General features: G+C 46.4%; 1 protein-coding gene across 3 annotated transcripts in view; it reads right to left on the bottom strand.

The window, feature by feature from the left end:
- The window catches only part of ICE1 (interactor of little elongation complex ELL subunit 1), a 46,471-nt gene extending 34,083 nt beyond the window's left edge, over window positions 1-12,388 (bottom strand). For all 3 annotated transcript variants that reach the window (XR_014779074.1, XM_084781091.1, XM_084781092.1), the window contains exons 1-6: window positions 12,075-12,388; window positions 5,609-5,667; window positions 5,141-5,175; window positions 2,736-2,754; window positions 1,964-2,075; window positions 260-336 (exon numbers count right to left, since the gene is read on the bottom strand). Coding sequence is in view for 2 of the 3 variants with exons in the window: in XM_084781091.1 (XP_084637217.1) it covers window positions 260-336; window positions 1,964-2,075; window positions 2,736-2,754; window positions 5,141-5,175; window positions 5,609-5,667; window positions 12,075-12,155 (383 nt within the window). In the remaining variant the exon portion in view is untranslated. The remainder of the gene's footprint in view (window positions 1-259; window positions 337-1,963; window positions 2,076-2,735; window positions 2,755-5,140; window positions 5,176-5,608; window positions 5,668-12,074) is intronic.
- Between the last annotated feature and the right edge of the window lie 3,070 nt (window positions 12,389-15,458).

Raw genomic sequence — 15,458 nt, 5'->3', positions numbered from 1 at the left:
GTATTTCAGGTGCAGGTCATACATGATAAAGTAAGTATGTTTAATACCTCTGTGCAGCCCCTCAGCACCAGATAACCTTAGTCCTAACAGTGCTGACCCCAATGTGACAGTTGTGGAAACTGTGGCTACTACTCCCCAAGTTTGCACAACTAATGAACAGAAACAGAAAAAAAAAAAAAAAAAAAAAGTAAACCACCATTATTTACAGATGTTCTAGTCTCAAAGATAAGAGCCCCATAGCAATAACACGGCTACTTACTGGGCATCACTTTTCAGGCATTCTTCTTTCACACGAGTATATTCTTGGTGAGTGTTCTGATACAGCTTCAGAGAACTCTAACAAGGAAACAGAAAACAAACATCACCCCAAACGGTCACTGACCATAGTCCTCGTTTGCTTTACCACGAGCTAAACTTTCTGGAGTGCACAGCCAGAACCCTCAGCAAGGCTCAACAGTCACTCAGTACCCCTACAAACAGGCTAGGTCCCCAACGGACACAGTTGGCAGCAGAGCAGAGCAAAAACTACCCAATTCCAATCTGCAGCCCCACTGGCTTAAATACCAGACAGCTAGTACATTCACCTCAGCAGCTACAACAGCCGAATCTAAGCTGACATTACACATTACCGGTGTGAGGAAATAGAAAACAAGTTGCTAATCAATATTAACTGGGGACATATATGAGCACTGACTCATCTACCATGATGGCCCTATAGGCTAAGATGACACTGTGTCCATATGTAGACTGTACACAGCATTTCCCTGACTAAAATTAAGAGCTCTGAGAGGCAAGCTTCATCAAGCCCTCTTCACGAAGGATTTGACAGGATGGCTTATCCTTGCAAGTCATGGCCACTAAGTGACCAGAGGGCCTACACCTGAGGTCTGACTCCAAGGTTCACACTTCCTTGAGGGCATACCGTGGACATTACATGAGCAAGAGTACATAGGACTGAACACTGTGACTGGCTTCTTAACCTTCACTGCTGTTCAGCCACAAAGAATTCCTAGAGAAATATATCCATCACCCCATATGTGAAAAGCCAGACAACCGCACATCACTACTCAAACTACAATATGAGGAATCAGACAAGGTAATGGGAGAGCAGCAATCTCCCCTGAAAAGAGCCAACAAGGACACAGGGTAGGATGACCATACACAGCACCACCTCTCCTCGGGCCATCCCCCTAGTTGTGGCATACAGATGCTTCTACATGTAAACTCCACAGGCGCATGCCTAGACTCCTGTAAAGGACACCAGCACACATACAGGAAAATATTTACAACACTTGAGCTGTTCAAGGGCTTGACTGTGAAGAGAGCCTGCGAGAGGCCAAAGTATCAGTTTCTTATCCGAAGCATCTTCTCCCAAGGCTCTACCTCCCTCAGATAAGGGCCAAACACTCACCTATAAGAGTCTGTGACTAACGTGTGAATGAAAGCTGCTCTCTGGCCCTCATGACCCTGAAAAACTACGGAGGCAGAGCATGGCCACCAAAACGTCAAGACCATCCATATGAAATGGCTCAAGATCCATGAGCGGTCCTAAAGGATGTGTGAACTCTACCACAGCAGAAGGCCTGAGAGCTGAGCTGAGGCTAGACCAGCAGTACTAGGGAAACCCAACTGCCCCACACTGTCACACAACCCTCCTAATCACTACTTCTGAATGTACATGTTATTTCCCACTTAAGACACAAAAAATATTTTAAATAAAAAAAGAGAGACTACTCAGCAAACATAAAAGCCACAGCAATTCACACCCAGTCCTCTCAACACTTGTGAAGAGTTCCACACATGACTGCAAAGCCACACTTCAGCTGGAGTGGAGTGCTCCATGAGGAGAGGCACGGAAGGGTCTGCACTCGCACCCTTTGCAACAGTAAGAGTTCCTCAACCCCAGTCAGCAAGCGCACAGGCCAGTCCTAAGGCTGACAGTGGCCTCCACAGGAAAGGGCACCTTTTTCTCCTCCAGCTCAGCTTTTAAGGATCCCAATTCTTCTTGACACTTCTGCAGTGGGGAGATTTTCTGAAGCATCTGCTCCACTTGGTGATGCAGTGTGCTGTTCTCTCTGAAAATGGACAAGGCGTTGGCATTACTGAGCAAAAACACCTGGAGTGTGTCAACAGATACTCACTTTAAACACATTTTTGCCACTCACACCAAACATTAGACTGCTTTTCATCTTTCAGGCATAATAAACCTTTTAATGAAACTATCAAAAAGCAACATCAGAAACTATCAGACAAGCATGAATACACAGGAGAAGCTGAGGACAGTGTGCCAAGCACCTGGCACCTACATATTCATCTTCTTCCTATTTGTTGCAATGAAGTGATACAGCATTTGCAATCTGATTTATAACCCCATGTTGGCTTCTAACTGATAACTGTTGTCAGTCACAATACATTACTACAGATTTAGCAGCTTTATTTTGTTATAAACAACACAAGATTGCATCGAACCATGTAACTGTGTGGGCAAAAGTAACAGAGAACTTCAGCTTCTGCTCACACTGTAGTCAACAGTTCCTGAAGCAAACTGCCAGGATGCAACCTGAAACCTACACAATCAATACATTTGCTAGGACAATGCAAATCTGCTGGTAAGAGAGCATCTAAAGCAGTTTAATCCAAGGCAGGTCCTCCAGGCTCTGGCCTACCACACATCCACCCCTACCCAAGAATTCAGACAGGTGTTAGCAGCAGATAACGAAAGCCAGGGAGCTCACCTTCTTGCAAACTGCAGCTGTAGAACTTGTTAAAGAAAACTCAGAACCTTTATCTTCTGGAATTTGTCTGAGATGGTCATTGTGAACATCTAGGCTGGACCACAATGCTACACAATCTGCACACACCTGCCCCTAAGACTGCTGAGCCTGCATCATCCCTCCTTAAAGTATGAAGCTGTAGCACTGTGAATAAGAATGGCCCCATAGTTCATATACTGGAATGCTTAGTTGTGAGAGAGTGGCTTATTTGAGGATAGAAGGATGAGGAGTATGTCCTTGTTGAAATAAGGCATGGCTTTGTGGAGAAGGTGTGCCATTGGGGTGGGCTTGGTGGTTTCAAAAAGCTCACACTAGGTCCAGCACCTGTCTCTCCCTAGCTCCCCTCCCTTTCTCCCTCCCTCCGTCTCTCCCTGCCTCTGTCATTCCCCCATCTGCCTACAGACCAAGATGTAGCTCTCAGCTACTGCTCCAGTGCCTGCCTTCATGCCACCATGCTCCCTGCAATGATAGTAACAGACTAAGCCTCTGGAACTGAAGATACATCTCCAATTAAATATTTTCTTCTCTAAGAGTTGCCTTGTCATGATGTCTCTTCATAGCAATAGAATAGTAACTAAGACAGAACTCAAGTCAAAACATCTGTTTCTCTACTGAAGTCTTAAATAAATGACTGACTAGAATTACCAGGACTAAGACTGATACTGATGGAAAATACTTTTATTTCTGTACATATTAGAACCCTCAAACTCTCTTTCATTTCTCAGACAGTCCTGCAGACGAGTTAGGATTCTCAAGGCCACTGGGGACTCCATGTCTTCTCAAGGCCATTCTCCTGCTCCCACAGTGGCTGCAGTTCCCTAAGAGGATGTGCTCCTCTCCTTCTGAAGAGGCGTGACAGGGGGTCCAATTAGGAAGAAGCCCCATTAAGCCTAGGACACTGGCACTCTAGGGATAGAACAGCTACAGCTTTGAGCTGTAAAAAATACAGATTTGGGGCTAATGCCAAAGTGTTTTAAAATTAGTTTCTGTAGCTGAAGCCAAATATCCCATCACAAAACAAATCTCTGTATCTCAAGACACAACTGCAAATTTTATACATTTAAAGGAACTGCTCTGGTGTTAGAGATATGGCTCAGTGGTTAAGAACAGGCACATGGCTCTCCCAGAGTTTCTAGTTCAAACCCTAGCACTTACAGCATGTGTTCAAAGCCACCTGCAGCTCCAGTCCCAGAGTATGCCAAGATGCCCTCTCTTGGCCAACATGGGTGCTGCACTCATGTACACACACACTCAAGACACATAATTAATATGACAAACCTTTAAGAAAAAGAATCAATTTATTTTAAAAATTTGCTGGGGAAATTTTAGAAGATGAGGCCACGCACTTGAGATATAATCACCATTTCTCTAGAAGTGCTGAAGGCTCATTGCTCTAACAGCACTCAGCCTCCCACCTGTTACTAGTTCACATCAACAGCTGTGATAACTATTTCTAGACAGTGCCTATATTCAACTCAAGGTTCCGTTCCTAAAGTCCTATTGCATTTTACACTTCAGCAGATAAATCACCTGCAGGAACTGCCAATGACTTTTATTTCAACAGGAAACTCAGGCTCTAAAGTCACTCTGACAAAGACTTTTAGAAAGCAGCTCAAACAATCTGTGATTCCCAAGGTCAGGTGCCACACAGCTAAGCAGCTGGTTTCACAGCCCTGCAGAGACTGCAGACTGGTCCTCTGCAAGAGCACATCTGCCCAGCAGCATCTGCCCAGCACTGAAGAGAAGCCCAGTCTCCACAGGTCTCTGTATGTTGATATTTGGGGAAGAAACGTTATTATGTTCTTGTGAGAGAGATCTAACCCAAGGCAGCTGTTAGTAACTGATGCAGCAGAGCCAGAATTTTCCTGCTGCTGAAATCATCTAACCATGTTAACTACACTATGGCGCTTGCTCAGCCCTTGCTGAGCCAATGGTGAGCGTAGGCTGAGAATTGTGTCACAAATGTAAAAGTGCATACTTGTATAATTTGTGGATGTACATCCACATTAATGCTGTGCAATAAGAACAAGATCGATTTCCTAACCAATCAGCAAGGACCACTGCAGCTATGCTGCTGCATCCATAGGCCAGATGTCATAATATATATATGAGGAAAATTCACTCATTAAAACACTGAAAGCTAAAGAAAATCCGAACAAGCAACAGAAACAAGAGACAGCTAGGCCACTTCATTTAGGATGCCCGTTGCACACCCATTGCTCCCACATGGAAAGGCCTGTTGTTGCTGTGCTTGTGTCGCAGGCTCCCATTAAGCCAACAGACACTGCTTTGAAAGATGATTGTTACGAAGGAGGGCCTCCTATCCTGAGTTATTACCCCCAAAGGGAAAAGCAAGTAAAGGATATCATCACATTTCTTCTGATATTCCGTCAGCAGGTTACTGCAAAAGAGATAAACAGGAGTTAGATCCTGTGTCATGGCACAAGTGTACCACAAAGAGCTATGGCTCAGACCACTCTAGGTGACCTCTGCCCTTTGGTCCCCAGAAACAAAAGCATGCTAGGCTGACGTCACCTTGATTCCTCAATGCACTATAGAGGTGTATGAGCTTTTAATTTAAAATATGACACTATCAGGAAATATTAAGAAGAATTCTAACAGTGTAGCATAAAATATGAGGGAATTTGACACCCAGAATACATAACAATTTTAGCGAGAAAGAGCTTTCAAAATCCAATTTGGTAAAAATATTTTTATACTAAAGGCCTGTGAACCACTGAGTTCTACTCTAAGCCAGCACCACAGGGTACACTGTGGGTTCCAAACCACCGCCCACGTCAGCCAGGTGGACAGACTGGCAAAGATATACTTACTCTGTGTTAATAATTTTTTGTTTCAAGGCAATTAATGCTTCAACATACTCATTTAAGTTCTGAAAGAAAAAAAGCTACAGTCAGGTATTTATGTTTTTACGGCATTTCATTCCATGTAACTAGGACTTATAAAATATAAGCTTCATAAATGTAGTTTATAGAACTACAGAAACAGAATCAGGCAAGCCTCCATGCACATTATGACTCCTCTGCAGCCCCAGCCCCTCACCCTTAGAGAGAACTGAAATGATCCTTCACACTGAGGTCAAAGGGCAATAATAAGTTACCAACTTCTTACTACTTCATAGAAACATAAAAGCTGCTAGAAAAAATATAGCAAAACAACAAAATTTAAGATAACATGACAGAAGTCAAGTATTATAATGGGGCCAAGATTATGTTAAAAAGTCATTGTGTGAGGATCTGTATTACATTTCAGGGACCAATCAAAAGCTGGCCACAAATCCTATTAGAAAAGTGAAGATCAAAGTGTTATTGGTTACACTGCCCAGATGTTTCCAGTAACTAAAACACAGATTTTTCTTTTCTTTGGATGACTTATTTAAATGCCAATTTTCCAACTAATAAAACATTCAGGAGTAACAGCAAGGTCTTAAATACACCACAGTAGCTCTCCAGCATCTAATGCCGACAGGTCTGTGTCAGGGACTATTCTCCACTTTTCCATCTCAAAGGTCAGTCTCTTGTCAATCCAGAGGATTCAGAGAGGACAGTAACGTGTCCACTCAAGAGTGGCTATCTGTTTTTGCAGCTCCAGCTTTCCACTCTGTGATGGAAAGTGTTCCTCTGCCATCCAGCAGGAAGCCTGTCTTCCCAAGGTGTCTACTGGACCACGCACACTTGAGGCAGGAGTACTGACCCATGATGACTCAAAGCATAGAGTGAGGTAACCTGAGCAAACTAATCTGAGAATGGTGTGTGTCACCCCAGGCGTCAGGGAGGATGGGGTAAGATCGAAGTGCTGGCACCAGCTATTCCTCCATCAGTAAATGACTGAGCCACATGACCACACAACAGTCCAAAAGGCCCCGCACACCCAGCTAGGAGGCAGTGTAGGCCTGGCTCTTAATGAACCAAAGATTTCCAAACCTAAGCTATGATGATGAATGGAAACAGACCAAAGCCTGACTTAAAGTAAACAAAAGCAGAGGGGAAAACCTTACAGGCACTAATACAATGACATGAATGAGGGAACAATGGAGAAGCCAGGTGATGGTTAAAGGGACACTGAGAGCACCCAGAAAATCAGACACAGGGACAAGTCAGTCACTAGGATGTCTAAAGCAGCAGAAAATACATGCCCATGGCAAGTTCATAGTAATGTTCACAGCAGCACTGTTGACACTGCAAACAGAAGCATAAACTTAATCTCATTAAAGGATGAATGGCTAAGCCCCCCATAACTGATGATGGAAAGCAATGAGATTTGGATTACTGGGAAGATGGGAGAGTGTGTCCCACGAGGCAGTTTCCAGAGGTTTGACCAAGGGAGGAAGGCCTGTTCTGAATGTGGACAGCACTGTTCCATGGGCTGAGGCTTAGACTGAATGGAAAGGACTAAGCAAGCTGAGCACAAGCACTGAGCTCCCAGCTGCTGACTGCTGGTGCAGTGTGCATATGCGTCTGTGCCACATCTCCCCCGTGGACTGCAGCCCCCCCCCCCAACCATGAGCAAGACAAGTGCTCCTTAACCTGTTGGTGCTAAATGTTTTGTCACAGTAACAAGAAAAACTAAAAGCAGAGTCCAGTTACGAAACCTGATGAGGTGGTGTATGGCTGTAATCCCAGCATTTGGAAGTGGTGGCCGGAGGATGGGGCTAACCTCAGCTACGCAGTGATTGCTGAACAGCCTAGGCCAGCTGCATAACAGTCTTTAAAAGTACATATGAACTAGGGCAAAGAAGGAAGAAACCACGAAGAAATGCAAAGGTGACCATCTACCTTAGAGCACAGCTGGAGGCCTGCACACAGGGAGGATGGGCAGCCAACATAGGTGCGGAGCCGGGGGTAACATGAGTGCACCACCCTCAACTTCCAAGATTAGAAATCTAGACTAAATATCTTCAACTACAAAACAGGGAACAAATTCACTAAGGACAAGAAGGTTCATTTTCAATTTCATATAATATACGCAATTAAAAATGGTGTCTTTTGGAAAGATGATATGGGCAGGACTTCAGGTTGTGTTAATAGAACACTGTTTACAGTTTATCTCTCAACATTGAAGACATATAACTCTGGCTTGGAGAAACCAGAGGGGGGAGAGACTTAAAGCCACAAAACATAACACCCTAGAGCAGTGGTTCTCAACCTGTGGATGGAGATCCTTTTGGGGATCATAATTTTTTTCACAGGGGTCACCTAACATTATAGAAAAACACAGATATTTAAATTTTACAACTCATAACAGTAGCAAAATTACTGTTATGATATAGCAAGAAAATAAGTTTATGGTTGGGTCACCATAGCACGAGAGACTGTATTAAAGGGTCACAGCATCAGGAAGGTTGAGAACCACTGCTCTAGGGAAAGGAGAGCCTTCCACATTACCTGTTTCAGCCCCTGTACTAAGCCCAAGGCCTATGTGTATGCCCGATATCCTGTGTCACCATTTGGACACTGCATTGTTCCTAATTGAACATTTATTTCTTTTTCTCCTCTTCCAACCCAGGCTTATTTATGATATTTGGAACTGAACTCTCTGAATAGTGAGATTAGTGGAGTATGGGAGGTTGAGGGGGCCCTCTGCGTCCTTCTGACCCACAGTCCTGTGGGCAGGTGGGCTCCACTGCTCAACAGTTCTAGGGAAGGGCATGGGTGCTCTCTGAAAACTGTTTTCTCAGCAGTCACACTTTCTGCTCCTGGAGCCTCTACAAGATGAGGATCCTTTAAGTGAAATACTTCTAAGTAGTTTCCTGTTCTGGGGAGTATCCACAGCTTTTTTTATATGCTGACCAACTCTAATGCAAAGTGCAGTTTCAAATGTTCCCCAAAAGAAAAGCGTCTTCCAGCAGCCAATCCCTTGGCTTACCCTAAAACTAAGAAACTCAATGCTTGCCTAATTTACATTGGCAACATCAGATTCAGGCCCCACATTGGTTTCTGTGACTGCTGGGCTACAAATGGTAACAAACTACTACACCCCAAAGGTCAAGAGTGCTCTGGGAAGCTATCGTGAGACACTTAAGATGGCTGGGAAGCCTTTAGATACATTCCTGACATAGCAGATAAAAAGGCAACTGTATCCTCCATGCTAAAGGAAACAAAGGCCAGACAGACAGATGTTCTGCAGGCAAAGGGCTATTCAGGTGGGAAAGACTATGTGGACATCTGTCTGCAGGATGGAGAAGTAGAAATGGGTTAAAACTGTCAGGCTTCTCTCCTAGAGAAGTTTAAGCTGCACACAGCAAACTCTTGCTGTGGTGATGTCCAGTCATCTTGCTCCTCCCAAGAAGCCAGCAACCTACTTCCGGTGTAAGTCTCTTTATGTCTTTTCACCCCTCTCCATTCCATGCTTTCTTCTCAAAGGCTCAGCCCCAGCAGCCAGACTCTCTTCAGAAGCTAGAGGTTTTCAAAGCTTAAATGACCCAAAATGCTACCTAATCCTTCCCCAGAAAAAGATTCTTACCATGGACTCAGTTGTCCAGAGAAACCTAGAAACCAGCTTTCACATCCTTGGATGTGCATTAGAACATTTCAGAGACACTTCAGAACCATCTGAAGAATGGCTAAAACTCCCCAGTATAATGTCATTTTAAAACATTTAGCCCCAGATTTCCAACATCCAGCTTCCTTCTTCTTCCACCACAGGTCACAGAGTTATTTAAAGACTGAAGTCTTGGTACCTTCCACATCCACAAGACATGAGAACCATCCGAAGACTTCTCACACTCAGGAGCCTTGTCTGCTCTCGTTCCCTAGAGCTCGGTGAACTCCTTGCTGGCATGCTCTCTCACTAGGTCACACTAGTGAGACAATTTACCTTTCACCTGTGCTTTCCACCACATGCTTTGCTGTGGTGGTGTTAACAGACAAAAGCTTCCAACTCTCAATAGACAGGAAGTAGGCACAGAGCCTCCTGGATGCTCCACCATCTGCTGGGGACCCATCTTCCCAGACTCACTTTGCAAATTAAAGACTTGTTCCAGAGACAGAACTCACAGCTGCCTCTGGAGCACTACTGCCCTAAAAAGCCCTTTTAAAAGCTCACCTCCCCTTGTAAGGAGCACAGCCATGGGACTCTTTCACTGTCTATGGCTGCTTTCACACCTCAATGGCAACTAAGCAGGTGTGAACAAGTTCCCAAAGCACAGGGGTTTATGATCTTGCCACTTAAGGAAGAAAGTTTACATATAGACCAGGCCTATACAGAGCTAAAAGAACCCCTCCTCTAGTTGCTGTTCCGGAGACCAACAGTAGAAGTGTGGCTTGGAGGGGAGGAAAAAGAGGTGCCCTTGGGAAGAGAAAAGTCCTACCTTCTAGCACACAGGTTAGGATTCTTTCTACAGTGAAGGTGGTAAGAAACAAAGATGGTGGGGTCAAGAGAAGCAGTAAATGGACTGGATGTGATCTGTCAGAGAAAGGAGGCACTAGGATGGTCTCTGGCTTCTGGCCTAAGTAACCGTTAGGTCTCGATGCCAGTGCTGATTCAACAGACAGGGAGTCCCTGGTGGGCAGTGTGTGGAGGCAGCTCTCACCATGGCTAAGAAGTACAGTCCACACAGCTATTTGTGCAAACACCTGCCCTGACTCACCAGCTCATTTGGAGAACCCTAAGCCCCCACGGTGCTGTGTGAGGATCTTACAACCAGGGCTCTTTTTGCTGTCCTGACTGCTGCCAACTCTAATCCTTCAGCCTGGCCTCAACGGCCTTCGTGGTCATCAAAGCACACCAGGAAAGCACCTACTCCAGGCCATGAGGTAGCCAGTAGAATGTTTGTGCCTCCCACCCCTCAAAAAAAAAAATCTGCAGAACTCATTCTCTTACTACTTTGCTCAAATATGATTTTCCCAGAGACCACAAAATCCCAGCAACCACAGCCTGGTCCTTCCCCACTCTTCCCTCCTATTTTTGACTCTGTCACAATGCTTCAAACATAACTTTCCGGGCTGGGCGGGGGTGGTGCACGCCTTTAATCCCAGCACTCGGGAGGCAGAGGCAGGCGGATCGCTGTGAGTTCGAGGCCAGCCTGGTCTACAAAGTGAGTCCAGGACAGCCAAGACTACACAGAGAGACTCTGTCTCGAAAAAAACAAAACAAAACAAAAACAAAAAAACAAACAAAAAAAACACATAACTTTCCTCTTCTCTTTACATGCATTGCTATAAAACAGCAGTGGATCCCCAAAATGTTCTTTTTAAGTAAATAGGCTCAAAACACAAATAAGCATGTCATTCAGAAACTTGCGATAGGAGGGGAGAATTATAACATATCCATCTTCTTTATACAAAAGTGCCACCAAATTTCCCATCTCCTATCCCCAAACAACTAGAGTATATGAATCGGCGCAGACACACTGCACTTTGCAATAAAAACCAGGCTTCCACGCATAGCTACCTAGTCTGCATCCCTGACCTCATCACTCACCATGAGACTGCCACAGGCTTTGTTCATCAAACAGCAAGAAACCATCCCACCTGCTAAAACCGATATCCAGAGCTGCCTTTCGTCATCCACAGCTGCCACTACCTCAAAAACCCCTCCCCTGGACATCGTCCATTATTTTCTTCCCAACATCTAAAATCCTGTCAAGTCGTACTTGCACGCGTTCATCTTATTAGCATCCACCTGGTTTACCAAAACGTGAACAGCGCTTAGAAGAGAAGGCACAAAGGCGATGGCGTGAACCAGGCAAAGGTGTATTCCGTTTTGCCACTGACAATAATAGTTAAATGGGACGCTAAGAACAGAAAGCGGCGACGATCTCCAGAACAGCACTGGGACTATACCCACTGCATCAGTACAAACCCACATAACCCATCCGCAGCGATTCGTTGTTGAGAACCGAGCACGCCACTGGAACAAACTACCGACAAGCACACATCCTTAATGTAATATTTTAACCAGACAACTAACATGTTACTTAACAAAAGCTAGGCTTGATGATACGTTAATCGATAGGTGTAAGCTGAAATGCAGCTCCCAAATTTTCAAGTCTAGAGACCCGGGCACGCAACATAAATCATAAAACCCTTTCCCCTCAAGCAAAAAATAGGACTGCGAGAAGACCTTCATCCCAAAACGGAAGATTCCCTTCTCACTTTGACAGCTCGGTCCCACAAACCCTGAGTCTGGGCAGGCGAGGAAGGTACCTTACAGACCACGTTCATTCTGTCCGTCACCAGCATCGCACCGGGTGAAGCAATGGTGGAGTCCAGGAACTAAACAAAGCCTGGGCCCCGGCCCCCAAGACAGCTCAAAAGGGTCTGCCAGAAATCGTCGTACCTGCTGCAGGGAGGCGCAGCCTTGACACCGCGCGAGGTCGGCTGGCCCGGGCGCCGCCGGGTGCGTCTCGCCGGGCATCATGGTGCTGCGGCCGGGCCTGCAGGGCGCGCGCTCAGGGGCCCGCTGCCTCGGCCCTGCTCCGCCTCCCGGGCCACCGCCAGCCTGGCCGCTTCCCGCCGGGCGCGGGCAGGTCCATGCGTGCGCCGAAGTCCCCGTAGAGCCGGCCTAGGGATCAAACCAGCTTAGTAGCCTAGAGCACTAAGGAGCGGCGCAGCCCGGAGGGCCCAAGAGCGACGACAGCACACCAGGTCCCCGCCCCACCCGGCTCCGCCCCTCCTCAGGGTTGCCCGCAGCGCCGCCTGATCAGAAAACCGGCAAGGAGCTGGACCGCGCAAAGTGCAAATCCCTGGCCCCTGTCCTGGAAAAGCTGAGACAGCCAGACCCTGCCTTTGGGTCTCTCCCGGCAGCCTGCTGCATTACAGGCTCTGTGTAGACACCTAAATCCCTTCCGCCCCTAAGGGGCGTGGCTTCTTGGCGTCATTGGCGTGCCTCCCGCCGAGGGAGGGCCCTAGCCTGGGGTTGGAACGTGTGTGAGTTAATACCTGAGCAGCACTGTTCTCCTACTAGGCAAGCTGAGGAAAAACTACAATTCCCAGAGTGCCTCGCAAGGACGGACCGTGAGACTGGGCGCCGCCTAAGTCAACCTCCAAGGCCCCTTCCTCCTAGAAGGGCCCTGCAACTAATGTGTGGGTTCTGTCTGCACACAGCCAACCCCAACGATCCCGCTGAGAGTTTTCCCAGCTACGGTCATGCTTAAGCTGGAAAGGCGAAAAGGACAAATTCTCATTTAGCCTTAAAGGCAGCTTGAAAGCAGGGCTTGAACTCTCGCTGACATTGTATCCACCGAACTCAGAAACTTTCTTTGTTGCCATCTGTATCTATCAACTAGGAAGTGTCTGACATCTCCTCATCTTCTGGTTACAAAGTTCCCAGTTTCTGAGATTTCGACAATAATGGGCATTTACTAAGAGGGCATCCAGACCCTGCTGTCCTGTCCGTTGAGAAAGTGAAACTGAAAACAGGTAAAACCCTCACACTCTGTCCCTTTTTCAAGCCACTTTCCTTGATGTTGAAAGACCAGATAGATACCCAGAGACAACTGGAAGTTTTCTCGTTGTTGTTTGTAACCAAGCAAGACAGGCCCATGATGACACAGTCTGTGCAGGTAGGTCTCCTCAGAGTCTGGGGAGCAGCAGGACGGATCAGATTACAAGGAGAACTTGGAATTTTAGGGTCAGGGCCAATCACTGGTAACAAGCTTGGCCTGGGCACCTATCTTTGACAAGCCAAGTGGAGGACACAATTAATAGTGAAAATCAGAAAAATGTGTATCCAAGGTTTCCCCTCCCCCCACCCCCAACACACACACACACACACACACACACACACACACACACACACACACACAGTAATTACCCTCATCCACATCCCTGACCCCAATTCCATCTTCAGAATCATGATGTGGGTTCAGGCTTAAGTAGAGGGCAGGAATTCTGCATAAGCAGTCCTGGTTGGTGTGTCCCTGCCTGTCAGAGATCAAGTATTGTGTTGGCTCCAGCTTCTGCAGCAAGGCAAGATTAGATAAGGCTTCCCTTCTGGTTGGCCCTGGACTTCAGCTATTTCCTTCTTCGAACTAATTTTTCCAAGACCACATTTCAAATTGTGTGGTGACCTTGTTTTGTTGTTGTTGTTATTGTTGTTTTCAAGCCACAGAATTCACTCTGCAGAAACCAATTATTTGTCATTCACTGATGACTCTCTCCATCTTGGGAAGACAGATAAATACACCTTGCTTTGGTTCTTCCCCTTCCAAACATGCGCGGTAGCTTAATTCTCTTTGCATGCTATTAAGACAATAGCAATCTACATCACTAGGTCGGCACTTAAGAGGTAGAAGCTCGGGGAGACCAGTAGGATTAGATAAGGTCATCTGTGTGGAGCCCCCTGATGAGGTACGGTAGCATTAGAAAAAGAGGGGACACACAGGTACACTCTCTTTTTCTTGCTCAGCCACCAAATTTCAGACCACTGGCAGGTTCTCTTTCAGCCTTAGGCAGCGGCATCAGTGAACCCGTATTAACCTCTCCCTTGAAGTCATCTGGGGCATTGTATTATTAGTGACTTCAGACAGATAGGTTCCCACTGTGGAGGGCATTGCTGGTGGCAAGTCCCTGACAGCATAGGAGTGACTTTGTAATTGAGTGATAGGTTGAGGCTGGAAGAAAATTGGAGGAGCAGGGACCTACTATACTTCAGCTGGTCTTCTGGAATGTTCTTGCCAACGCCTCAGAACATGAGAGTAAGTCATTCTTCTCAGGTGGAAAGGAAGAGCCTCCTGGGAGTGGGGGAAAGGCCATCCTCATCCTTGTTTCAGCATCACAGGAGACCTGAGGCTGTAGAAGACTGAACTGAAAGTGGTTCACTAGGTTATGAGCCAGAGGAGATTTCGAAACCAAAAGCACTTAGCCTGAGCCCTGGGCCGTGGGCCATGGGTAATATTGGTTGCTTTCAGTTAGATTGATGGTGAGATGCTTGAGCAAAAGTGATGAACAGTGGGAAAGAGTTGATCTATTTGAATACCTGATGCCTGGCTGGAAAAGGTTAAAGGAGTGTAGGGGGTCCATGAGGAACCAGGCAACAAGCAAAGGAACTGCTCAGGCTAAGGAGCCACTGTGCCCTTTAGGCGCAGAATCCTTTTGAGGTGAATCTTTTCAGAGACCAAGCCTGGCACACCCTTGGCCTCACTGTGCACAGCACCTGGATTTACTTCCTTGCATTTAGCAGGCAAAACGCCCCCACAGCAGATGCTACAAGTGTTTGGGCTTTGCTGTGTAGAGTAAGAGACTTAGAGTCATGGCCAAGCTTAGCTATGGCCACCGGGGTGAAGCCCCTGAGATGATCATGCATGTCTTTGGAAGAGGAGAGAGACAGACCAGAGGAGACACCTGCTTCCTGCTACATGCTGCCACACAACCGATAGCCTTGAGACTCTACAAGAAGGCCTTCACATGGGATTAGACTTCCAGAACCATACAAAGAATAACCCTCTCTTCAAATCCTATCCAGCTCTGGTGGCATATGGCATCAGCAGCACCAAAAGCTAAGATGTATCTCAGATTACTCATGGGGGGGGGGCGATGGTACTTTGTAAAGAACATCGAAGTAGGGACACGTGTGAGTTCTGAACCCCAGCATCCTAATGAAAAACAAGATGCAGGAGTACACAGGAGGATACTAAAGGCTCCCTCGGCGTGCCGGCAGCATGTCTAGTGGGATCTAGGTGGGATCCAGAAACTTCAGGTCCTGTGTGAGACTCAAAAATGA

Source organism: Acomys minous, assembly GCF_964271855.1.
Source record: "Acomys minous genome assembly, chromosome: 5".
Taxonomy (NCBI): Eukaryota; Metazoa; Chordata; class Mammalia; order Rodentia; family Muridae; genus Acomys; species Acomys minous.
Note: the sequence above shows the minus strand (reverse complement) of the source record. Positions and strands in the feature narration are given on the sequence as shown.